Raw genomic sequence first — 23229 nt, forward strand, 5'->3', positions numbered from 1 at the left:
CGAAAGAATCTTACCCCATATATAGTTCTATATCTTATACTTTCAATTAACACCATAAGTATATCATCATTACAAGATTCTTGGAAAATATAAGTTTTACTGGCTGCATAACATTACACATATAGATGCATCATAATTTATTCAACTTTTCCCCTATTTTGGGGGGGGAGGGCAATAAAAAATACTGCAATAAATATCTTGAACAATAAATATCTTTGTGTTCTAATGTAATTCAGAATGCTTGGCTCAGACCCACCACTTTCTGGGGAAAACTTTTGGAACATCAGCCCCTCAAGGCCATGTTTTATGCCTTATTATCCATCCCTGGGCATGTCTGAAGGGACCAGAGTGAACATCTGACAACAAAGCTGGCCAATCCAAAGTCTTTCCAGTAGCCTATGGTTTAGCCTGCCGCAAAGGCTTGTGTAGAGGTAGTAATGAAAAGTCAGCCAATCATCTTCTCCCACTCAGAAATCTGAATGGGGAGACCCAGAAGGAAGTTTACAAGTTAGTGGTTGGCAATGGAATTAAAAAATACATATTCATGGATGTGGTGGCAATTATAGACCTGCAAAGAGTAGGTCAGTGCGTAGACAGTAGAGAGGCTACCCAAAGAGAAACACGGTTTTGAAACAGTGGCTTTGTCCAATGGCCACTAATTCTAGAGCAAATTCCCATATGAAAGCTTCTGTCCTTGGATTTTTTTCTGTGAGATTTTAAAACATGTTTGTTCTATAGCTCTATTTTTTGAATTAGATAAATGAAGTGGGTCTCTTCTTTGGAAATAGAAATGCTTTAATAATGTGTAATCTATTTCCAAAAAATATATGCCTAGACATGAAATCACTGAAGGAAAGGATATCAACAATTTTAAGGCTTATGATTAGCCAAATAGCTTTTCCAAAGTCTGTCAATTTACCTTCGTCGTAAGTAGTAAGTATCCATCACTCTGTACTCTCACTGAAAATAGCTATTATAATTGTTAATAAAAGTGGCATTTCATTGCTTTAATCTGATGTCCTTTGCCAATCTTTAGTAGGTAGGTATCTATCTTCCTTATTTTATAAAAGTTCTTAACTGTCTTAATCATGAAAAATATTTTTCCTACTTTTGATTTCAGTGTTTTTCACCTACAGTTTAAAAAACTTTTGTGGCCAAATTCCTAGGTATATTTTCTAATTCTCAGAAAATACATATGTGTTGTGCATGTTTTCAACCATAAAAAAAACTCACTTTGGTGCATTTTAAGCATTTTATTTTAAAGCAGTACAATCCTCTTTAAAAAGAAACGCTAATCTTGAATATGAATCAGATAAAGATGGGGTTGAATTTGTAGTTCGTTTCTGATAAACCAGCTTTCATGAAACCACATGGAGGTTCGTGGAATCTAGCCTGAAAATTTGTGCTTTAATATATATTAGATTAATATATATACGATGTAGGTCATGAGATGAAAGCCTAATTTTATTTTTCACCAAAAAGTTAAATAATTTTCTCAGCGCCCTTTACTGAATAATCCTTCTCCTATTCATAGATCTTTATAATATATATGTAAAGTATATATGCATATATACTAAATATGTTACATATACATATGTAATCCATATACTTCTCTGTTTCTAAGTGATTTACTGACAGCACTCTGAACATTTTTTTTCAAGTGTACAATAAAATTCTCCATTATTTTAACTTCAATATATTTTAGGGCAATCTCATTAATCTTAAATTATCTTTGCTTTTCTCCAATGTCTGTTTTTCTTAAAAGACTAGATTTTTTTAAATTTCAAATCTCATTGGGATTTTGGTGAAATTTGCAATAAAGCTATAGATTAATTTAAGAACATTTCCTCTTAAAAAAATCATAAGACTTCTCTATTCTTTTATTTTCTTCATTGTTTTCATTGAATTATTCTTTTTTAGAAAGAAATTTTAGTGTTACTACAAGCCATATTTTTTCCACCCATTATATTTTCTGATTATAGCAAGAGCTCAGGAAACTATTGGTTTTTGTATTTTTACTCACTTTATGGATTTAGTTATTTTTATTAATTTAAAAAAACATATTGTAGGCACTCCCTTATATTTACCTAATAAACCTTTGCCTATTTTATATCAATAATGGGTACTTACTGATCAATATAATTTTGCTTTAATTTTTTTCTGTCTTTTGCCAATGGGGACTGAATACTGTTTTTATTTTCTCCTCTGTTTTGAAAGGTATATGTGCTTTAGTTCTGTTAGTTGCAATTCCTAACTTTGTAAAAAACATATATATTTTACACTCATTTCTCCAGTTGTTAAGAAGATGTAGGGTCCCTGCTATTTAAGATCAGAAATGTAGCACACTTTCTTTTGCTATTCTTACCCCCACAGGGTTGCGGATTTCCAAATAAAAACACAGGATGCCTCATTAAATTTGAATTTCATAAGCAAATAATTTCTTAGTGCAAGTCCTGTGCAATATTTGGGATATATTATATTAAAAAATTCATTGTATATCTGAAATCTAAACTGGGTGTTCTGTATTTTATCTGACAACCCAACTCTCCCAATGAGGCATTTATATATAAACTGTTAAAGATTTTCTTGCACAGCTATTTAAAATCTTTGACATTTTGTAAACGAATTAACAATTCTGACTTAACTGCATACTTAACTGATTTTAGTACTCATTACCAGTTTTATGTCATAATCTCCACATTCTTGACCTCTCTTTAAGAAATGAACATGTATGATGTTTTCTGTTTTCTTATTTAATTTGTTACCTGCACAATTTGGACAATAAAGACAATTTGGTTGATTTAAAAAATAGGTGATAAGTTTTTTTTTTAATATCACAATTCTGAAGATGTCATTCCAGTCTTTTGACATTTACTGGTAAAGAGTTCTTTATCCATTCTCTCTTTTCACTGGCTTTGTAGATGACCAGAATTTTTCTTTCTGCATGATTGCAATTCTTTTTTCCCTAAGCTGTTTCTAAGCATGCTTTTTATATTGGTTTTGCCTAAAATCTAGTGAGTATATATACTTTTAGCTCAGGTAAAATGTCTTCATTTCTGTGATCAATGATTATGTTCCATGTTCTTTTCTTTCTTAGAAACACCTTTATTGTGATTGGGATCAGTTTCTTTGTCTTTCAACATCACTCCTCATCAGGGAAATACAAATCAAAACCTCACTGAGATATCACCTCACTCCAGTCAGAGTGGCTAAAATGAGCAAATCAGGAGAGTATAAATGCTGGAGAGGATGTGGAGAAACAGGAACCCTCTTGCACTGTTGGTGGGAATGCAAACTGGTGCAGCTGCTCTGGAAAACAGTGTGCAGGTTCCTCAAAAAATTAAAACTAGATCTACCCTATGACCCAGCAATAGCACTGCTAGGAATTTACCCAAGGGATACAGGAGTGCTGATGCATAGGGGGCACTTGTACCCCAATGTTTATAGCAGCACTTTCAACAATAGCCAAATTATGGAAAGAGCCTAAATGTCCATCAACTGATGAAATGGATAAAGAAGTTGTGGTTTATATATACAATGGAATGCTACTTGGCAATGAGAAAGAATGAAATATAGCCTTTTGTAGCAATGTGGATGGAACTGGAGAGTGTTATGCCAAGTGAATTAAGTCATACAAGAAAGACAGATACCATATGTTTTCACTCTTATGTGGATCCTGAGAAACTTAACAGAAGACCATGGGGGAGGGGAAGGGAAAAAAAAAAAGTTAGGGAGGGAGCCAAACCATAAGGAATCTTAAAAACAGAATTAACTGAGGGTTGATGAGGGGTGGGTTGGAGGGGAAAGTGGGTGATGGGCATTGAGGAGGGCACCTGTTGGGATGAGCACCGGGTGTTGTATGGAAACCAGTTTGACAATAAATTTCATATTAAAAACACCTTTAATTCCTACATTGAATCTCCATTCTTTGCACTTCATATCTGTCTTTTCTCATTATTCCCATCTCACTATCCTTTTTGTATACATTGAAAATCATCTCAAATTTATTCATTATTTAGGGGCATCTGGGTGGCTCAGTCGGTTAAGCGTCCAACTTCTGCTCAGGTCTGATCTCATGGTCCGTGAGTCTAAAACCCATGTCGGGCTCTGTACTGATAGCTCAGAGCCTGCTTTGGATTCTGTGTCTCCGTCTCTCTCTCTGCCCCTCCCCCACTTGCACTCTGTCAAAAATAAAAATATTAAGAACAAACTTTAATTTATTCATTATTTGATATTCTGCAGTGCTAATTCAAATTGCTCCTTACTGCCTTTCACTTTGATCCATTTTAAATTTCCCTGTAGTCCTTCGTTTTCTTTTTATTTTAGAGGCTCTTCTCTACTTAGGGATTTCTGGTCTAGTTTTATTGATTACAGGTTTTCTCTCATGCTACTCAGGACACCAATTGTTTTGACAATTTCTCCAGGAGACTGCAATAGCTGATTTTCAGGGCTATCGATTTTCAACTCTTCACAATGGTTTTATTTCTTTGGTACTGCAATTCCTGTTATTTCCCTGAATAGGTCCCCTTAATTTAGTTTCTCTTGGGCAGTGATATCTAAACATGTTTATATTATGAGTAGTTAGGACTTGTGTATTCCTACTGACTACTCCATTTTATAATGGCCAAATTCTCTCGTCTTACATCATTAGCTTATTCAGTTTTGCACATAGCTCTGAGTTCAGTTCTGCTTCCAGCAGCGATTTCTCTATTACCAGTTTGTTCTACTGAGATTAAATCAGAGTCTACTGCTTAAATCTCTAATTCTGAACAGATCTGAACAGATCTAGCATTCTGTCCAGCATAGCTGAACAGATCTAGCTAGCATTTTTTATCTAGCATAAAAAAAATTTTTTAAATTTTTTAATGTTTATTTCTGAGACAGAGACAGAGCATGAGTGGGGGAGGGGCAGAGAGAGAGGGAGACACAGAATCAGAAGCAGGCTCCAGGCTCCAAGCTGTCAGCACAGAGCCAGATGTGGGGCTCGAACTCACAGACCACCAGATCATAACCTGAGCCGAAGCTGGACGCTCAACCGACTGAGCCACCCAGGTGCCCCATCTAGCATTCACTTCTATCAGCTTTTATCAACATCTTTCACCCCTTATTTAGACACATTAAATTTTGCATTTCTTGTTACGTGGTGTCTGAACCTATGAATAAATGTGGAAACCTGGGGAGAGGGATACCTGGGAAGGGGGACGTGTGAGAGTGCACCTCAAATGCAGCACAGCACCCCTATAACAAAAGAATGGTTCCTGGCTTTTCTGAGTGACAGAGATAACATCTCTAAGACATCCTATCTCAGATAAAGGGTCATGCAATGTTTTCTTACCTTATGTCATAAGCAACTGAATTGTACTGGCCCTGTAGTTAATACTTCCACATTTGAGCAATAGGTTATCTACCAGGTAAGTTTCAAGTTTTGTGTTTTTTTCCTGTGGTTTCCTAGGGACTTTACAGGGAGTCAAGATGCTGTTTCATAGCTAGCTAGCCAATTTCCATTCAAACCAAAGTGTAAGTAAATGTTTTGAAGTCAGTGAAAATACAAAGTTAAATATACAGTATGATTTCATGTACATAAAAATGTACAAAAAAAGACTAGAAAGGATGAAGAGTTTTCTTGAATCTTTCATATATTTTATAATGGCTATGTATAATATTAATAGAAAAAGTAAATACACTTTAATTTTAAATACATAGGCATCCTCCTAAGGATTTCTTCTTGAAGCAAATGCTTCTTAGTGGGAGTTAGGGAAAACTATAAACGTTGCTTGGGATTACTTGGGTTATTTATAGAATTTTCTTCCCAGCAGCATTTATTGGGCTTAAAGTTAAGCTTTGATTAAAGCGGTTAACTAAATGAACATAATTATAAGCTTTCCTGTCCGTGATTATTGTGAAGATGTGAATTCGGATCAAATCCCTTATAATACTCATGGCATTTATGAGGTTTCTCTCCTGTGTGGACTCTTTGATGAATTCGAAGAGCTGAGCTATGACCAAAACCCTTGCCGCACTTAGCACATTGATAAGGCTTCTCTCCCGTGTGGACCCTCTGATGGATGTGAAGATTAGAGCTGTGACTAAAGCCCTTTCCACAATCATCACATTTATAGGGCTTTTCTCCTGTGTGGACTCTCTGATGAATGAGAAGATGTGAACGCTGACTGAATCCCTTACCACACTGTTCGCATTTATAGGGTTTCTCTCCAGTGTGTACTCTTTGATGAGTGTGAAGCTTTGAACTCTTGCTGAAGCCCTTCCCACATTCATGACAAGTATAGGGTTTCTCCCCTGTATGGACCCTCTGATGAATGCGAAGATCAGAGCTGTGACTAAAGTCCTTCCCACAGTCATCACATTTGTAAGGCTTCTCTCCTGTGTGTACTCTCTGATGAATCTGGAGATTTGAGCGCTGGGTAAAGCCCTTACCACAGTCATCACATTTATAGGACTTCTCTCCTGTGTGGACTAACTGATGAATTCGAAGATTTGAGCTCTGACTGAAGCCCTTACCACACTCATCACACTTATATGGTTTCTCTCCTGTGTGGACTCTCTGATGAACGTGAAGCACTGAACTCCGACTAAAACTCTTACCACACTGATCGCACTTAAAAGGCTTCTCTCCTATGTGAAGTCTCTGGTGAATGTGAAGTAATGAATTTCTACTGAGGTCCTTACCACACTCAAATTTATACAGTTTCTCTTCTGTATGGACTCTTTGATGATTGTGAAGGCTAGAGATCTGACTGAAGCTCTTACCACACATGTGGCATATATAAGAAACCTCCCCTGTGCAGACTCTCTGATGAAAGTGAACACCTAAGCTCTGACTGAAGTTACCATCAACTTCATCACATCCATACAGCTTCTTACCTATGTGAATTCTTGGATGTCTATATAGGTCTGATCTCTGAGAGAAGCATGCTGTGCTGATGGAGCACTGATAGAACTTTTCTCCAAGTTGATTTCTCTTGTGGAGAACACACTGCGAGTTCCAATAATAAATTTCTTTGCATTTATTACATCCACAGTATTTCTCTTCCATAGAGTCTTTCAGTAAGTCATGTTGATATATCTCCCCAATGTACTCTGGACGGGCTTCCCCTGTTGAGACACAAGAATGCTGAACTATGAGCTTCTGTTCTTTTTCCATAGAGAGATTTTTCTTAGATATGCCAAGATGGCATCTGCTTCCTTGAAAACCATGTGACTCATTCATGTAGATTTCTCTAGCATAGTCTTGAGGGGTGTGTTTTGTTTCTAAGGACTGCCAGGGTATAAACTTTGTATATTTTAAGTTCCTGGGACTTCTGCCTTCAAAAGTCAGCTCATAGTTCCCATACCCTGGAACTTGCGTGGAGAGTATCAACCATTCCTGATGGTGGGAAAGGTCTTGTTGCTTGAGGTCTTTGGAATCTATTCCTTGGATGGTTTCCACATAGCTTCTATTCTTATATATCTGAGTGCTGGCACTCCTCCAGCCTTGCCAGCAGGGATGATTTTCATGTTCTAAATATCTGAATCTTTCTTCTTGGGGTTTGTAACTCTCTTTCCAGTTTCCTAGAAGAATAAGCAGATTATCCAGTGGTGAGATGAAGGTGGTGTTAAAAAATTTCCAAGTATCTCACTCACCTCCAGAAATATATGTGTATCCAGAAAGAAGGATTAGGACTTAGGATTTAGGTCTGAAATTCATGTGTTTGTTTATTCATATGTGAATCCCTTCATTCACTTATTCATTCAATCCATAGATGTATCCTAAGCGTCTACTACTACCACGTACTGTTAGAAATCAAAAAATAAGGCTGACTGCTTCATGGAAATCATCTTAAAAACAGATTTAATTAGATTACTCTATTTGGGCATTGTTATGAGAAATAAAATATTTCTATTTTTCTATTCTAGCAGAGTGTGATAGATTGTGTGAAAAAATGGCTGTATTAATTCTGTACCTCTGCGTGTTCCCCTTCCATGCTGACTTTAGCTGGGCTATACAATTTGCTTTCTTTACTGGGACAATAGCAAAAGTGATACAAGCAGACTTGAAAGTGCTTGTACACTGGGGCTTGTCCTCTCTCTTGCTGGTTTTGAAAATTCTGTGACCACCAATATGTAAACAAGCCTGGGCTAGCCTGCTTGAAGAAAGATGTATGGTCAACACATCTCCATTATCCCTACTGATATCGACCTACTGCCAGACATGTGAGTCAGACTGTCCAGCCTCATTTTAGACCATCCAGCCCCAGTCAAATCACTCTATGATAGAAGTTCCATCTAACCAATGAGAATCATGGAAAATAATAAGGTTTGTTTTAAGTCACTAGTTTGAAGTAGTTTGTTATATAGCAAAAGCTAACTTGTACAAATAGTATGAAGAGAGAATAAATTTAGAACCACACAGAATGAATTATGTGTGGAGATCTGTATTTTAAGTGAATTCCAGAAAATAAATAAGAATAATCACAAATACCTATCAATACATAGCCTGGGTGTCTTAGAAGATGTTTTGCTCTATCTTCTATCTGTCATCTGATTTAAGACCCATTTCTGAGGATACTTCTCCTATCTCAATACAATACCTAGACAAAGAACCAAAATACTCAACAAAACTGGTCCCAGAAGAAACTAACTCTATTACCTAACAGCTGGGATAACTTTACCTACTGACATGACATTTGTGTAGTTCTCCCACATGACCTCTCTGTAGAGCTTTTTTTGAGAAGAATCCAGGAATTTCCACTCCTCCCAAGTGAAAATAACAGTCACATCTTCAAATGTTACTGCCATCTGGTCAATGATCAGATTTTCCAGGAAGAAGAGATCTAAATGAGAAGATGGACAAAGCAATAGCCATTCAGCACGTAATGTAAGTAACAAAGCAAATAAAAAAATAAAGAACTTTAATAATGAAGAAAAACAAGAAAGATAAGAGGAGACATAACAATAGCGGATGGCTAAATAATGTATCCAGTCACTGAAGCTGGATACCCGGCTTTCCATCTTAAGAAACATTTATATAGCATCTGTCTGCTAACCACTGGGCTAAGTACTTCACATATTATTTTAAGTAGTCCTCACAGTGACCCTCTCGTAGATACGATTATCATCCCTATTTTAAAAATTAGTAAATAATAGTTGAAAAACCTTAAGTCAATTCCCCCCAACCCTTTTTATTCTGGAAATGTTCATCTTCCTGCTCCAATCTGGGCTGGCTATTCTTTTTAGTGCTCCATTTTCAAGATTATATGATTCTTCCTCATTTGTGAATTACTCCATTAATTGGGAGGCACAGGCCCAAATTAGTTCAATCAAGTTTATGAATGGTAAGTCCACGGCCACTGAAAAAAGCAAAGGTGAGAAACAGACAAGGTTTTCAAGATACACTTTTGGTTTAAAGGAGAATCTCCAAGCATGGTTACACTGCATGTTTGAAGTCCTTGTCATCATTCACGTGGCTGGGTATTGAATTCTAGAGCAAAAAGAATTTTTCTCAGAATCGTTTCACCGTTCATAAGCCTTCATTGTTGTTTCTAAGACTTTTTGTTTGTTTAATTCCTTTGCAACCAACTTTTTCTTTCTTTTCTGGAAATACTTTAGGATCCTCTTTTTTGACTGACCCTCTGCTTCCAATGTTAAAGATGTATCCTCAGCTTCCCTGAAGTTCACAGGGCTCATCAAATCCTTCTTATGCTTATTCCCCTGTGGAGCATTCCAGGATGGAATGTCTTTAGCTCTATGCAGCTCTTCCCACTGTTGCTCCTGTTGCCTTCCAAGTTACTGTTGAAATTTCTCATTTGCTAATGGCTCTTTACTTCATCATTTTTTTTTTTAGTTTTTTATCATCATGCAGTTTTAGAAAGAAGAGATAAATGTATGTATTCAGACTGCCTAAAAATACTTCTCTTAGTGGAAAGAACAGCTCATAAGTTGGTTATGTGACACATTTCTTTGATGACATATTCTCAATTCTAAAATTCAATTAAAAATGTTTAGTAAATACTACAATAAAGAAAATACATACTTTTAATGGAGGAAAACTAGAATATCATGACCATCAAGTCATTATAATCATAGCAGTTAAATACCAAAGGTTATGTGAAAAGGGCTGTTATCTCATTTACTATGACAACAATCCTAGAAGGTATAATTATCAACACTAAAGGAATAAGGAAACCAACATTTAAATTTCTTTTTTCTGATGTTTATTTATTTTTGAGGGGGGGGGGGGAGAGCAGAGAGAGAGGGAGACTGAGGATTCAAAGCAGGCTCTGTCCTGAGATTGGAGGGCCCTAACACTGGGCTCGAACTCATGGATCATCATGACCTAAACCAAAGTCAGATGCTTAGCCAGCCAACTGAGCCACCCAGGTGCCCCAGAAACCAACATTTAGCAAGATTAAGTAACTTGTATAAGGTCATTCAGTTGCAAAATAGTGGTTTTTAAACCCAGGCCTACTGTAAAAGAAGTAAAACACAACTTGGTGAAGGGTTGTAAATCAAGATTTCCATGTACATCCTTATTGTGTTAACAAAAGGACAGAAGGAAGATGTATTGAAATATTCAAGGATTTAAAGTATACCACCCAGGTACTGTTTTCCAAAAAACCTACATGAAAATCCATGCGTCAACAATGAAATATTAACCACAAATAAGAACTCAAGAATGAGAAAATTCAATGCTGTTCATTTTTAAATGTTTATAACATAAATGTTAAAAATGTAAAATATAATAAGTCTATGGGACGCCTGGGTGGGTCAGTCAGTTGAGCGTCCAACTTTTGATTTCAGCACAGGTCACAATCTCGCAGTTTGTGAGTTTGAGCCCCTCATCGGACTACATGGTGCACAGCCTGCTTGGGATTCTCTCTCTATCCCTCTCTTTCTGAGCCTCCCTGCTCTCTCTCTCTCTCTCAAAGTGAATAAAATAGACTTAAAAAAAAATATAGTAAGTCTATTTTAACATAAACAAATGAATATGCATAGATATCTGGCTAGCTAGCTAGACGAAATAAGTAAATTGGGATGCTCAGAAGCCCAGACTACAGGAGTGAAAACTGGAATTAGAACAGAAAATAAATGAACCCACTGGTTCCTTATTTTGTAAAAAGTACAGAAAAGTAAAACTTGGTCTGTTGGCCTGTTGTTATTGGCTTTGATTATTTTTAAAAATGTTTAAGAATTGCTTTAAAAAATACACTAGAGATTCAGAGTTTAGTCACTCTTACTGAAAACAAATTCATAAAATTTTCATTAATTCTGAATAATAATAAAAAATAAAAACTGAAAGTCTACCCTCCCTAAATAAGTTGAGAAGTAACCAGGATAGTTTTTACTGTGTCCTTTCTGACCTTTATTCATTCATACACACAAACATACATACACACCCCACTGAAATTTTCTCTTAACAAAGACATGACAATTCTGGTTTGCATTTCTCATGTAATATATAATGTACAACTTCACATTTCAGTACATATATACGTCCATCTTATTTGTGGTAGTTTTAAAATATGTCCACAAATTATATGATTCCCTTCCCTCCAAGAAGTGTTCCCGACCCCTTGAAAGTGGACTGGACTTAGGGACTCACTTCTGAGGAATATTACATAAAACAACAGAAGGGGAAGAAGACATGGTATGCAACTTTCAAGACTAGCTCTTAAGGGCACTGCAGCTTCCTCCTTGCCCTTTTTCTTAGATCACTCTCTCTTGAAGAAGCTACCTTCTATGTGGTGAAAATACTTAGGAGCCTTGAACAGGACATGTGGCAAGGAATTGAGGCTTCTGTCCTCAGTGTGAAATGAGGCATTCTGCCAACGGCCACATGAGTGAAACATCTTAGCAGAAGATCCTCCGGCCCCAGTGAAGCCTCCCGATAACTGCAGTCCTGCTGACAGCTTGACTGCAGCCCCGTGCGAGACCCTGGGTTGGGACCACACAGCTATGCTGCTCCCAGATTCCTGACCCTTAGAAACTGAGTGACATGAAAAAATGTGTGTTATTTTAAACTGCAATAAATAAATAACATACTATTGTTCTACCAAGCATTCTGTTAGCGGTTAATTACTATTACAGTCAAATTGTTTTAGAAAAGAGAAAGTGAAAATTGCTAGCTCATTATGTGGCTAGTGTAATCTTGACTCCAGGAGCAGATAAAGACAGTATCAAAAAGTAATTGTAAAATTACAATCCCATTTGTAAATTTTATAAATCTATAAAAATCCTAAATAAAGTATTAACTAATTGAATTCAGGAATATATTAAAAATATGAATCATGATTACGCATGGTTTATTACAGGAAGGAAGGACAGTTCAACATGATAGAGAAAATCTATCAACATAATTCACTATATTAATAGACTATAGAAGAAAACCATAATTAGCTGATGCAGAAAAATCATGTGATAAAGTTCATAATGTTCAATACCTATATATGATCTTTAAAAACTTTCAGCGGGGGCAAGGGGGGCGCGCCTGGGTGGCTCAGTCGGTTGGTTGAGCTTTCGACTTCGGCTCAGGTCATGATCTCACGGTCCGTGAGTTTAAGCCCCGCATCGGGCTCTGTGGGACAGCTCAGAGCCTGGAGCCTGCTTCAGATTCTGAGTCTCTCTCTCTGCCCCTCCCAACTCACGCTCTGTCTATCTCAAACATAAACATTAAAAAAAAAAATTTAAAACTTTCAGCAAGGGCGCCAGGGTGGCTCAGTTGGTTAAGCCTCCAACTCTTGATTTCAGCTCAGGTCATGATCATGTGGTTTGTGAGTTCAAGCCCCATATTGGGCTCTGCACTGTCAGAGCTTGGGATTCTCTCTCTGTCTCTTGTTCTGCCCCCCTCCCCTGCTCATGCTATCTCTGTCTCTGTCTCTCAAAATAGGCAAATAAACTTTTAAAAAAATTTAATAAAAATAAAAAACAAAGTAAAATAAACACTTTTAGAAAGTAGAAATAAACTCCCTAAATTGGTAAAGGTTACATATTAGGAACCTTCATCAAAATCAGAACTTGAATGTAGAATCTTTGTATGTGTTCCTTTTATTATGGTAAACAAGAATGACTACCATTACTGTTGCTTTCAACATAGTACCAAAGGTCTGACAAATACTATAAGAAAATGAAACAAGAGGCATAAGAATTAGAAGTAAAAACAAAAAAAAGTAATTATTTGCATATGTTATTGAAATCTATGTAGAAAAATGAACAGTATTCAAATAAACCACAAACTAAATAGAGACCTCAGCAAAATTACCAGATACAATAAAATGACAGCATAATTGTATCAGCAATCAACTACTAGAAAATAGAGGGTATAGGGGTACCTGGGTGGCTCAGTAGGTTAAGCATCCAACTTCAGCTCAGGTCATGATCTAGCAGTTTGTGAGTTCGAGCCCGCATTGGGCTCTGTGTTGACAGCTTGGAGCCTAGAGCCTGCTTCAGATTCTGTGTCTCCCTCTCTCACTGCCCCTCCCCCGCTCGTGCTCGCTGGTTCTCTCAAAAATAAATAAACATTAAAAAAAAATAGGATCATTCACAAAAAAGCAAAACAAAAACAAAAAACCACTATCTTAACCAAGAACATAAAGAAATCTTTGAAGAAAATTTTTAAATTCCAATAAACAGAAAGAAGATGATCTAAATAAAGAAGAAGCATACTTCCATGTTCTTGGATGGGTTGAATTAAATTCAATATACCCCCAAATTTCCAGCTGGATTTTTTAAGGAACACAATATACTTTTTCCCCTAAAATTTACAGGGAAGGAAAAGAAGTCTATAAAGACTTAAGTAAACCAAGCAGGAAGACTTGCCCTACCAGATAGTGACATACCACGAAACTACAACATTAAATCAAAACTGAAAAAAGACCAGTAGAACAGCATGGAAGACTCAGAGACTGTGTTTGTTTATATGTGAAAACACATTAACAATAAAGATGGCATTAAACATAAAAGAGGAAAGAATGGATTATTTACTATATGGTGTTGTGAAAACTGATTAACTATATGAGAAAACATAAACATGGATTCCAACTTAGTATCATATACAATGTGAACACTAGATAGATTTAAAAAGGGAAATCAATAAAGAAAATGGTGGAACTGAAAAACATTTACTATTATGAAATGAATCCAAGAGCCAGTTCTTTGGAAGAAAAATATTAACAATAAAATAGATAAATTACCAGATAGCTAGCCAAAGGGGGAAAAAAGGAGTGAGCATAAATAGAAAAAAGTTAGAATTGACATTGGGGAAGTAGGAACAGATACAAATTTAACTGAATGTGGGGCGCCTGGGTGGCTCAGTCGGTTAAGTGTCCGACTCTCAGTTTCAGCTCAGGTCATGATCTCACAGTTTCGTGGGTTCGAGCCTTGCATCAGACTCTGTGCTGGCAGTGCACAGCCTGCTTGGGATTCTCTCTCTCTCTCTTTCTCTCTCTGCCCCTCCCCCACTCATGCTGTCTCTGTCTCTCTCAAAACAAATAAACTTGAAAACTTAAAATTAACTGAATGTTAGGTGGGCACTTTCTACAGCTCTTTTAAAAATTAATCTTAATAGAAATAGGAAATATATTTTTTCCTAGAAAACCATTCAACAAGTCCTAAAGAAAAAACACCTGAACAGATCAGCTATATGAAAGAAATTGCTCAAGTTACCAAAGAACTATAGCCTTCAAAAATAACTGGCCCAAATGTTTTCTAACATAAATTCTCTCAAATTTTCAAGGAACAGAATATTCAAAGTTATTAAATTATTCCAAATCATATAGAAAAACTATCAAAACTTTTAAGACATTGAGGAAAACACTGAGACAGTAAAAGTCATAAAACTATAGATCTACACTGTGTTACTAATGAATATTGATATAAACTTCAAGGATAAAGTAAAATATAAGGCTAATAAAATCCAGCAACACCTATATTTATAACATACTGCCATACTGCCAGTATTATCTTATTTTTTTACAGTTTCCCTGGAATTCAGGAATGGCTTGGCTGGGCAGTTCTAGTTCAGATCCCTCAGGAGATTGTTGAGTTGTCGACAGGAGCAGCAATTACTTTTTTTTAGAGGCTTGCTTGATTCGGCTGGAGGATTCATTTTCAGGGTGGCTCACTCACAAGGCTCGCAGGCTGGTTGTGACTGTTGATGGAAGATCTTAGTTTCTTTGCATTTGTTCACATGGCCTAGGCTACCTCTCAATGTAGAGGCAAGCAAAAGCTGTGTCCTTTCTATGACTTAGCTTTGGAAGTCACAAGCATCACTTCTGCAGTACTCCACTGATTGAGGTAATCATAAACCCCAGCCAGATTTGAGAAGAGGGGACACAGATCCTACTTTTTGGTGGTAAGAGTGTTAAGTCACATCGTAAGATGAGCATGAAGAGTCCAATATGTTACCGGTGTGGTCATCTTTAGAAAATGCAGACGTAATCTGCTACAATATCAAAGCAAATTGTAGCATGACAGAATGGTGCTTTATTCCAAAAGGTAAACAAAGGAAGGCCCAAATGAAGAAAATGTTAACTATAAACTGTCATAACAATGTTAAATAAGAAAAGCCATATATTTTAAACAGTGCCAAAAAGGTACTTCTTAAAATTCGGTATGGATCCTTCATTTAAAACTACAAACAAATCAAGTTAGCAAAATAAAAATAAAGACATGCAAATATATCTCAAATCCAAAAGTAAAACATTAAAGGCATACCCAATAAGACTGGAAACTTGACAGAGATACTGCAAATTCACTATATTTAAACCACTGATGAAACCACTTCCCAAAGCAAGTAGAGGGTATGGTATATGGGAAACCAAAGAAAATCAACTGAAAATTATTAGTAATTATAAGGGAAGTCAATTCTAATACTAGGTTTGTACCCTAGAAAACAAACACATGTATGCCAGAAGATACATACAACAAGTTTTTCAGTATATCAAAAAGACTGGAAGCAAAACAAAAGGCCCAACAACAGTAGGATGGATAAATAAGTTGTTGGTCATACTGTGAAAGCATACACAACAGTTAGGTACATGAATCAACATGGATACACTGTAAAAATCTAACATTATACTAAAGAAGCTATTCACAGAATAGTTATATAGAGTCCATTTATATAAAACTAAAAAAAAATAGGTAAGGAATAATAAACATAACATTTAAGATAGCAGTTGCCTCTCTAGGAAAAGGAGGGAATGAAATTGTGGGGTTAGCAGGGTGGCTTTTAAAAGTATTTGCTGGTCTAGGGGCCCCTGGGTGGCTCAGTCAGTTAAGCGCATCTAACTTCGGCTCAGGTCATGATCTCGCGGTTTGTGTGTTCAAGCCCCGCATCGGGTTCTGTGCTGACAGCTCAGAGCCTGGAGACTGTTTCAGATTCTGTGTCTCCCTCTCTCTGCCCCTTCCCCACTTGCACTCTGTTTCTCTGACTCAAAAACAAACAAACATTAAAAAAAATTAAAAGTATTTTCTGGTCTAGATGGTAGGCATTCATGTTATTATATTTTAATTTATACATACATGTTTTAGTATGTTCTTTTGCATGTATGAATGCATCACAATAAAAGTTCAAATTAAGTAACCATGTGAAGTTCAGACATATAGTCATTAAAAGTTATTTGTAAAATGACATTTACAATACCAATTAAAAAATAAAATTCCTGGGATGCCTGGCTGACTTAGCTGGTTAAGTGTCTGACTCTTGATTTTAGCTCAGGTCATGATCTCGTGGTTTGTAAGTTTAAGCCGAGCACCAGGCTCTGTGCTGACAGCATAGAGCCTGCTTGGGATTCTGTCTCCCTTTCTCTGCCCCTCCCCTGCTCACAATCTCTCTCTCTCTCAAAAATAAATAAACAAAAACATTAAAAAAAATATAAATTCCTAAAAGCTTAACAAAAATACTTAGAACCTAGATAAATGTAGCTTTTAAATTTAGAAAGCACTCCTCAATCTTAGGTAGGAGAAATAAACATAATTTTGTTCTCATTAAACTTATCTACATTTTCAATGATACTTACAGGTTTGGGGGTGGGTCTGAGAAACTGATTTTCAAATACTTTTGTGGGAGAAAGAAAAACCATTATTAAAAAGAAATGACACCCAAAAAACAAATAATCCAGTGAAGAAATGGGCAAAAGACATGAATAGACACTTTTCTAAAGAAGACATCCAGATGGCTAAAAGACACATGAAAACATGCTCAACATCACTCACCATCAGGGAAATACAAATCAAAAACCATAATCAGTTACCACCTCACACCTGTCACAGAGGCTAAAACTAACAACTCAGGCAACAACGGATGTTGGCAAGGATGCGGAAAAAGAGGATCCCTTTTGCACTGCTGGTGGGAATGCAAACTGGAACAGCCACTCTGGAGACGAGTGTGGAGGTTCCTCAAAAAATTAAAAACAGAACTACCCTACAACCCAGCAATTGCACTACTAGATATTTATCCAAAGGATACAGTAGTGCTGTTTCAAACCGGCACGTGCACCCAAATGTTTATAGCAGCACTATCAACAATAGCCAAAGTATGGAAAGAGTCCAAATGACCATCAATAGATAAATGGATAAAGAAGATGTGGTGTGTGTGTGTGTATGTGTGTGTGCACATGCATGTGTGTGTGTGTGTGTATGTGTATAATGGAATATTACCTGACAATCAAAAAGAATGAAATCTTGCCATTTGCAACTACATGAATGGAACTAGAGTTTATTGTGCTAAGCAAAATTAGAGAAAGACAAATATCATATGACTTCACTCATATATGGAATTTAAGATACAAAGCATATGAACATAAAGGAAAAGAAGCAAAAGTAATATAAAATCAGGGAGAGGGACAAAACATAAGAGACTCTTAAATATAGAGAACAAACTGAGGGTTGCTGGAGGAAGTGTGGGTGGAGGGATGGGCTAAATGGGCAAGGGGCATTAGGGAGTACACTTGTTGGGATGAGCATTGCATATTATACGTAGGGGATGAATCACTGGATTCTACTCCTGAAATCATTATTGCACTATATCATAACTGACTTGGATGTAAAGTTAAAAAAAAAAAAAAAGAAGAATTAAAACAAAAAAATGAGAGGAGACTAACCCAGTGGCATATTAAAACTCTGTAACTCTGTAATTATAACACCATGAGGTTGACACAGGAATAGACAAGATCAATACAAAAGAATAGAAATCTGGAAATGGACCCAAATATAGCAGAGAATTCAAACATGATAAAGGTAATATCAAATTTGTGGGGATAAGATGGCTTATATATGGTGCCGGGATATCTGACTAGCCATTGGCCAAAAAAATATATTAAACTAGATTCCCTGCTCAATTCTTATGTTTTAGCGACTAGAAATAGTTGTACATTATATTGTAAATAATAACTAACATAATAGCAACCAATTCTTATTGATTCTATTTGTCCACCACTGTGCTGGGTTTTACATATTTGACCTTATTTAACCTTCTTAACCCTACTAAGTTCTATTTCCCCACTTCAGAGATGAGAAACTGGTTAGGTAATGCAATCTAATTCACATAACTCAGAAGTGGCAGAAGCATGAAACAAGCTTAGATAGTGGACCCAGAGCCTGTATTTTGACCAATATGCTATATTAAAAAAAACATACTGAAAGGTTAATATATTCAATATCTAAAACTTATAAGTAACTTTTACTTCCTTTTTTCCCAAAATGGGCTATCTTCCTTCCTTTTATCCTTAAATGAGGAAAAAGAAAGGCTAAATTCCTCTTCATTGCCCATTAAACGCACTATATATATACAGGAACAAAATTAAATACACGTCGATAGCAGAATTGAGAGATGGGTCCATGAAACAGGACAGCCCCAAAAGTGATCTGTGTGTACAACTGTGTATGTGTGTGTATATGTAATGAAGTTGGTAATTTGGTATATAAACAAGTAGCACTACAACCAATGGAGAAAGTAAACGTTGTAAGAAAAATAAGAAAGTGGGAGGTGGGAAAGAATGTTTAAGTTCTATCATTTCTCACACCAAAATAAATACCTGAAAGGCTTCAGAGTTAAACTTTTAAAATACTTGAAACTATAAAAAAATAATTGAGGAAAATGAAAGTAATTATGTATTAGATTTGAGGGTGAAGAAGAGCTCTCAGAGCATAAAACTGTATTAATGAAAAGAAATAAGATTTCACTCTATGCAGATTTGAAACTTACATGAATAAGTCCCAAAAGGCAAATGACAAAAGGGAGAAATATAGCAATTAGCAAATGGTTTGTATCTTTTACATACAAAGAATACTTTTCATCAAATAGAAACAAAAAATTCAGTAGGAAAAAAAAGTAATGCATGTCAAGAGGCATACATTATTTATGTCAAAGAAAGAATGCAAATGACCAGTAAATGCATGTAAAAAATGGTCAACCTTTCTAAAGATTAAAGGGATGCAATTAAAGGCAAAATCTTAAATACTCAAAGCTGGTAAAGGTTCAGAGAGAGAGGATCTTTCATCAAATGGTTACAGAAGTTAATTCATGTAGTATTTCTAAAAAAGAACTTAAGTTTTTCAAAAGCCTAAAATATAGACATTATATTCTTTGGCTCTGTTATCCTATTTCTCCAAGAGTATCTTGAAAGACATAAAGAGAGATACACTTAATAAATTATGTATAAAAATATTTAATAGAAAATGTTTATAAACAGCAAAATATTGAGAATTACTTTAACTTTTCCCCAAAAAAGAAAATTTAAATAAAGTACATATAGCTGGAAGGGAACATATATACCTAGAGTACAGTACACATACCTGGAATGGAATAATAGATAGTCTTAAAAACTCATGTTACCAAAAGACATTTGAAAAAAGTTCAATTATATGTTAAATGAAAAAAATTATACAAAAACTGGCCATCCATAATTCAACAAATATTCAATGAGTGCTTACTACATGCCACGCACAGTTCTATGTACTGAAAATGTTCTCTGCCTTCATGGAGCCTATTTCTCATGTTCAAATTTTTTTTATATATACTAATCTACATATATGCATGTTAGATTACCTATATGTCTACTTTTGTACGTATGTGTACATATTAGTGTTTTTACAGATTAGTATGTATTTGTATCGAATATTAGATAAAAGACTATAAGTAAATAGATCCAAATGTCAGTAATGGCTGCCTCTGGTTGATGTGCAGGGGACTGAGTGGTGCACAAGAATAAGTAACCAATTAAACAAAAATAGCATAGCTTTCCACAATGTGACCTCACTTTATACATGCATACTTAGGTTCTACTGTAACTAGCTCTGTTTTCTTAGTTTTCCCCTCAATTTCTGCCTGAGACTAAATGATGATCTTCCCATCTAGAATACTACCTTCCTGTTCATGATGATTTTTTCAAATCTGAGTTTCTATTCCTGTCTTTTAAGTGCCACTCATTCTAACACGTTAATGTTTGCTAACTTGAGAAATTATTATTGACCTCATATGGTTTATCTCCTCAGTGTTCAGAAAAAAATTCTTATATTTCTTGATCTCAGAGCATCAAGAACGGTACAAATTTTACAGTAGACCTGAATGACTGGCTGAATAAATGAGTAAATGTTGGGAAAAGACACTGGGTGGGAATAGGAGGTTTGGAAGTTTCTCAGCCAAGTGAGGAACATTTTCTACTCTGGTTCATCCATCCCCACTGCCACTTCCACTATTCCCACCACCTATGGATAATTCCAGGGCTATTTTATAAATAAGAAAAGACATTCCTACTCACCTGGGATCAGACTATGAAGAAAATAGTGAACATTGCTTCCTCCTTTATGCTCCTCTTTTAGGGAAGGGTGGAGTTTTGAGGAGTCTGAGCTGAGGGAGAAGAAAGGAGGAATGAAAGACTGGGCATGCCTTGCAATCATCCCCACATACTAACTGGGTGTGACCCCCAAACCTCCTAGAAAGAGGCCAGAAAGAACATAAGAACGTTTCTGTTCCTTTTCAAGGGCCAGATAGGAGAGTTATGAGAATTGGAACCAGGACTTAATTTCTGAACCTTTAAAAACTTCAAAGGTACAATTCTTGTTTGGGCATGAAAACAGAATTTGATCTCACAGTCCCTCCAGGGATGCAGATGCTCTCTAATGTAATTTAACCTCTCTGAGCCCCAAGGCTTTCCTTATTAATTATTAACAAAAATAGTAAAATAATAGAAATAGGGCACTTATTTTCTATTCTTAAAGTATTTTTCTTATTTTGTTCAGTAAAGTAGAAAGATAATTCCATTGCTCTTCTCTACTTAATACACAGAAATACTGGATTTACTATCAGAGTTCCTAGAATCTTACAGAACGGTCCCAGATCTAGCGTTCCCTGGACCTCATCAGTCTCTGTCACTAACCACTTGTAGAACTTTGAAAATGACCAAACTTCTAGACCTCCCAGGGCCTCACTTTCCTCACCTGTAAAATGGGGGCATGAGCCTTTGCTACCCGGGTCCTGCCTTGGTGATCACAGGTCCCTGGGGAAAATGATAAACAGTTAAGAGCCCTCTTTCTCTAGAAAGAAAAAAAAAAAAAAAACGATTCGTGGACGGCCCGAGAGCAGCATAGCTTTGGGCTCTCCCAACGCGCCACGGGCTGCCCGAGTGTTTTTGGATTCAGACACACAAATGGTTCTCAAGGAGCGGGATCTGCTCGCATCAGGGCCACAGATCTGCGTGGCCTCTGCTCCTGCAGCGCAGATGCGCGCGGCCTCCGTTCCACGTCCAGACCCCCGACCCCAGCTCCGCCCCAACACCTTCCAGTCCCAAGCACCCCGGTCCCGGGGTCAAAGCTGCCTCTGTCCTCCTCTCTTCTTCCCCTCAGTCGGTTTTAATTTGGGGAGGGCGACTGTGAAGGACCCACCTACACTGGTGTCTTCGGGATTTCTAAGCCGGGAGCCGCTTCTCGGCCCCACACCCTCCCTTTTCTGCCACTTTTTCTTCAGCCACAGCTCTCCCCGCTTCTGGCTCGGTGCTCCCGACAATCCGCGTCACTAGTGGAACCTCTGAGGGGGGACAGGACCGGCCAAAACAGTCCGTCTACACAAACAATGGCCGCAGCCCCGCTAGACCGAAAAGGAAGCCCCGGGCCTCCAAATAGACACTCGGAGTGTTTCCATGGAGACGGGAGGGGCGGGGCGGGAAAGGAAAGGAAAGCGCCGGAGAACGTGGCTCCTGATTGGACAGAAGGTCCGGGACTCAGTTCGGCGGTCTGTCGCAGGCGTTCGGGCACCGGAGACCTGAGTTCTCCGAACTCTGAGTGGAGAATAGGACCGAATCACCGCCCGCCCCCCCGTCCCGATGCTAACGAAATAGGGCTACTCTAGGTGCTTTTAGGGACTCTGGAAAGGGGGGGGGGCTGAGGATTCACGGAATGGAGAGGCCAGCCTCGAAGAATTCTGGGACCCTCACAACCCGCCAGTGCGGAACTTCCCAACAGGAACCTGGGGAAACCCTTGCTGTCACTTCGCCTTTGGGGGAGAGAGGTGGTTGCTCCCGCTATCCTGAGCCCTCGGCAGAATAGGCACCCCACTAGCTCTGGCCCGAGCATTGTCCTTAAACTCCAGGTTGGAGTCGCGTAGCCACAAAGAGGACCTTTTAAATTCCAGGTTACGGTTGCCCAGGATCCGCTTGGCTTCTGCTGACTCGGTAGAGGGGTCGCGCTTTCTCCTTCCTCCCTCTTCTCTTTCTGCCAAGTCCCGGGCTCTCTGGAGACTCCTGGCAGAGAGGAGAAAGACAAGGTGGGGACCCAGGCGGAGCCGTGGGAAGGAGCTCTAGAAAGAGATCCAATCACCTGCTCTTCTATTATCTTGTTCAATGTTCTCTTAGGAAAATATTTTCATTTCCTTAGGCGCTTCTCCTCAAACTTGGGCTGGATCAGTAGTATTCAAATATTGGTCAAGGAACGTTTTTTAGGGTAGTCTTTAAAAGCAAGGGACTCGTTGGATTCTATTCTGACCACACCACCCACTCAGGATGTGATCTTGGCTGAATAACAACCTTTTTGTGTCATCATTAAAATAGGCAGCATAATAATTTTTTTTACCGGCTTGTTGTTAGAATTAACTGAGTTAGTGTCGTCAAAATGCTTAAACTGGTCCCTGGCACATAGGAAGTACTCTATAAATGTTAACTATGTATTTACAGTTCAACGTTTAGCAGAAGTGGGTGGTCCAGGGCCTACCCGTCTGGCCTCCACTAGGAAATGAACACCTGA

General features: G+C 37.4%; 1 protein-coding gene across 4 annotated transcripts; it reads right to left on the reverse strand.

Moving 5' to 3' along the window:
• Positions 1 to 5655: 5655 nt before the first annotated feature.
• Positions 5656 to 22105, reverse strand: ZNF214 (zinc finger protein 214). Of its 4 annotated transcripts, XM_042905984.1 has the most exons (5): positions 21877 to 22105; positions 21433 to 21491; positions 20754 to 20842; positions 8670 to 8831; positions 5656 to 7569 (listed from the first exon to the last, which is right to left on the reverse strand). In XM_042905984.1, the coding sequence occupies exons 2-5, from the start codon at positions 21447 to 21449 to the stop codon at positions 5873 to 5875; spliced, it is 1965 nt and encodes a 654-aa protein (XP_042761918.1). In that variant the 5' UTR covers positions 21450 to 21491; positions 21877 to 22105; the 3' UTR covers positions 5656 to 5872. The 4 variants fall into 4 exon arrangements, with proteins under 4 accessions (XP_042761918.1, XP_042761920.1, XP_042761919.1 ...); XM_042905986.1 differs by lacking the exon at positions 21433 to 21491 and having other exon boundaries at positions 20754 to 20837; XM_042905985.1 differs by lacking the exon at positions 21433 to 21491.
• Between the last annotated feature and the right edge of the window lie 1124 nt (positions 22106 to 23229).

The sequence above is a fragment of the Panthera leo genome, chromosome D1, assembly GCF_018350215.1.
Source record: "Panthera leo isolate Ple1 chromosome D1, P.leo_Ple1_pat1.1, whole genome shotgun sequence".
NCBI classification, from domain to species: Eukaryota; Metazoa; Chordata; class Mammalia; order Carnivora; family Felidae; genus Panthera; species Panthera leo.